At 51.0% G+C, this 1,160-nt stretch overlaps 1 protein-coding gene across 1 annotated transcript in view; it reads right to left on the bottom strand.

The window, feature by feature from the left end:
- The window catches only part of LOC114619584, a 47,735-nt gene that overhangs the window by 2,691 nt on the left and 43,884 nt on the right, over positions 1–1,160 (bottom strand). Inside the window, exon 11 of the mRNA XM_028765411.1 lies at positions 240–293. Within this exon, the coding sequence (XP_028621244.1) occupies positions 240–293 (54 nt within the window). The remainder of the gene's footprint in view (positions 1–239; positions 294–1,160) is intronic.

Below are 1,160 nucleotides of genomic sequence, written 5' to 3'. Positions count from 1 at the left end.
GAAATCTGCCTGCCTCTGCCTCCCAAGTGCTGGGATTAAAGGTGTGCACCCCTGCTGCCCGGCTTAGGGTTGGTTTCAACTGGAGAATGACAGTGGGCGCTTGGTTAAGACAGGAAGGCTGGTATCTCTGCTGTTGGGTTCTGTTCCCTGCCTGTTTATGCTCTCTTCCCATGGTTCCTGGGTGGTGCTACCCCAGGAAACCTTTCTCATACAGTTCCACCCGGAGAGAGATCACTTACCTTCACAGTTTTCCTCATCGCTACTCCAGTCCCACTGCCTCTGGACATTCCAACCTTTAGAAACACAATCAACCAGCAAGACCGTCAGAAGACACTCTTCCCTGTTCCCTCTGTGTCTCTTGTAGTCAGGGGGGGAGGGGGGAGAGGAGGTTTGGTTTGGAGGTGTGGCAAGTCCTCCAATGCAGCGATATTTACAGGAGGTAAAAACCTCCCAGAGGTGGCTTGAGAGGGATGTAGTCAGACTGACGGAAGCCAGCAGGCTGGCTTAGTAGGTAAAGGGTGCTTGCTGCCAAGCCTGGTGATCCGAGTTTGGTCTTGGGAATCCACCCCGTGCAAGGAGAAACCCGACTCCCTCAAGTTGTCCTCTAACCTCTATGCTCGTGCTCACATGCTCTCTCGGGCTCGCACACAGCTTATAAAGGGATGCTGTTAAGTGGGTCACTGGGTCACCGCTCCAACATGGAGTTGATGTGGTTTTCCCGGCTCCTGCTTGGTTCCTTTCAGAGTGGTGTTTTATTAGAAAGAACACGCCGGATGTCTGACTCCCTTGCACTTCACACCTCAGCTTTCACAGCCGCTTTCTTTCAGCTGTGTAAGTATTTGCTGTGTGTGTGTGTGTCTGTGTGTGTGTGTGTGTGTGTGTGTATATTGCTGTACTGACAGAACTGTGAGCTAAACCTCCCTCTTTGGCAAGGTCAAACGTTTTATGATGGTCATGGGAAGCTGACTGATAGTAGATTTCGGCCCTCTTCTCTGGGTCCTCAGATGTTTACTGGGGTCTGTGGACTCTGAGTCTGCACGGTCTTACAAGCCTTCCAGTAGTAGAGAGAAGGTGGAGGATCAAATTTCAATTCTCCTCACCCAGTGTAGCTTCTACTTCCGAACATACCATTCTTTCTCTCTTTCCACTTGACCCTGACA

The sequence above is a fragment of the Grammomys surdaster genome, unplaced genomic scaffold, assembly GCF_004785775.1.
Source record: "Grammomys surdaster isolate TR1022 unplaced genomic scaffold, NIH_TR_1.0 164, whole genome shotgun sequence".
Lineage (NCBI taxonomy): Eukaryota > Metazoa > Chordata > Mammalia > Rodentia > Muridae > Grammomys > Grammomys surdaster.
This window is presented reverse-complemented; position numbering and strand designations above follow the sequence as displayed.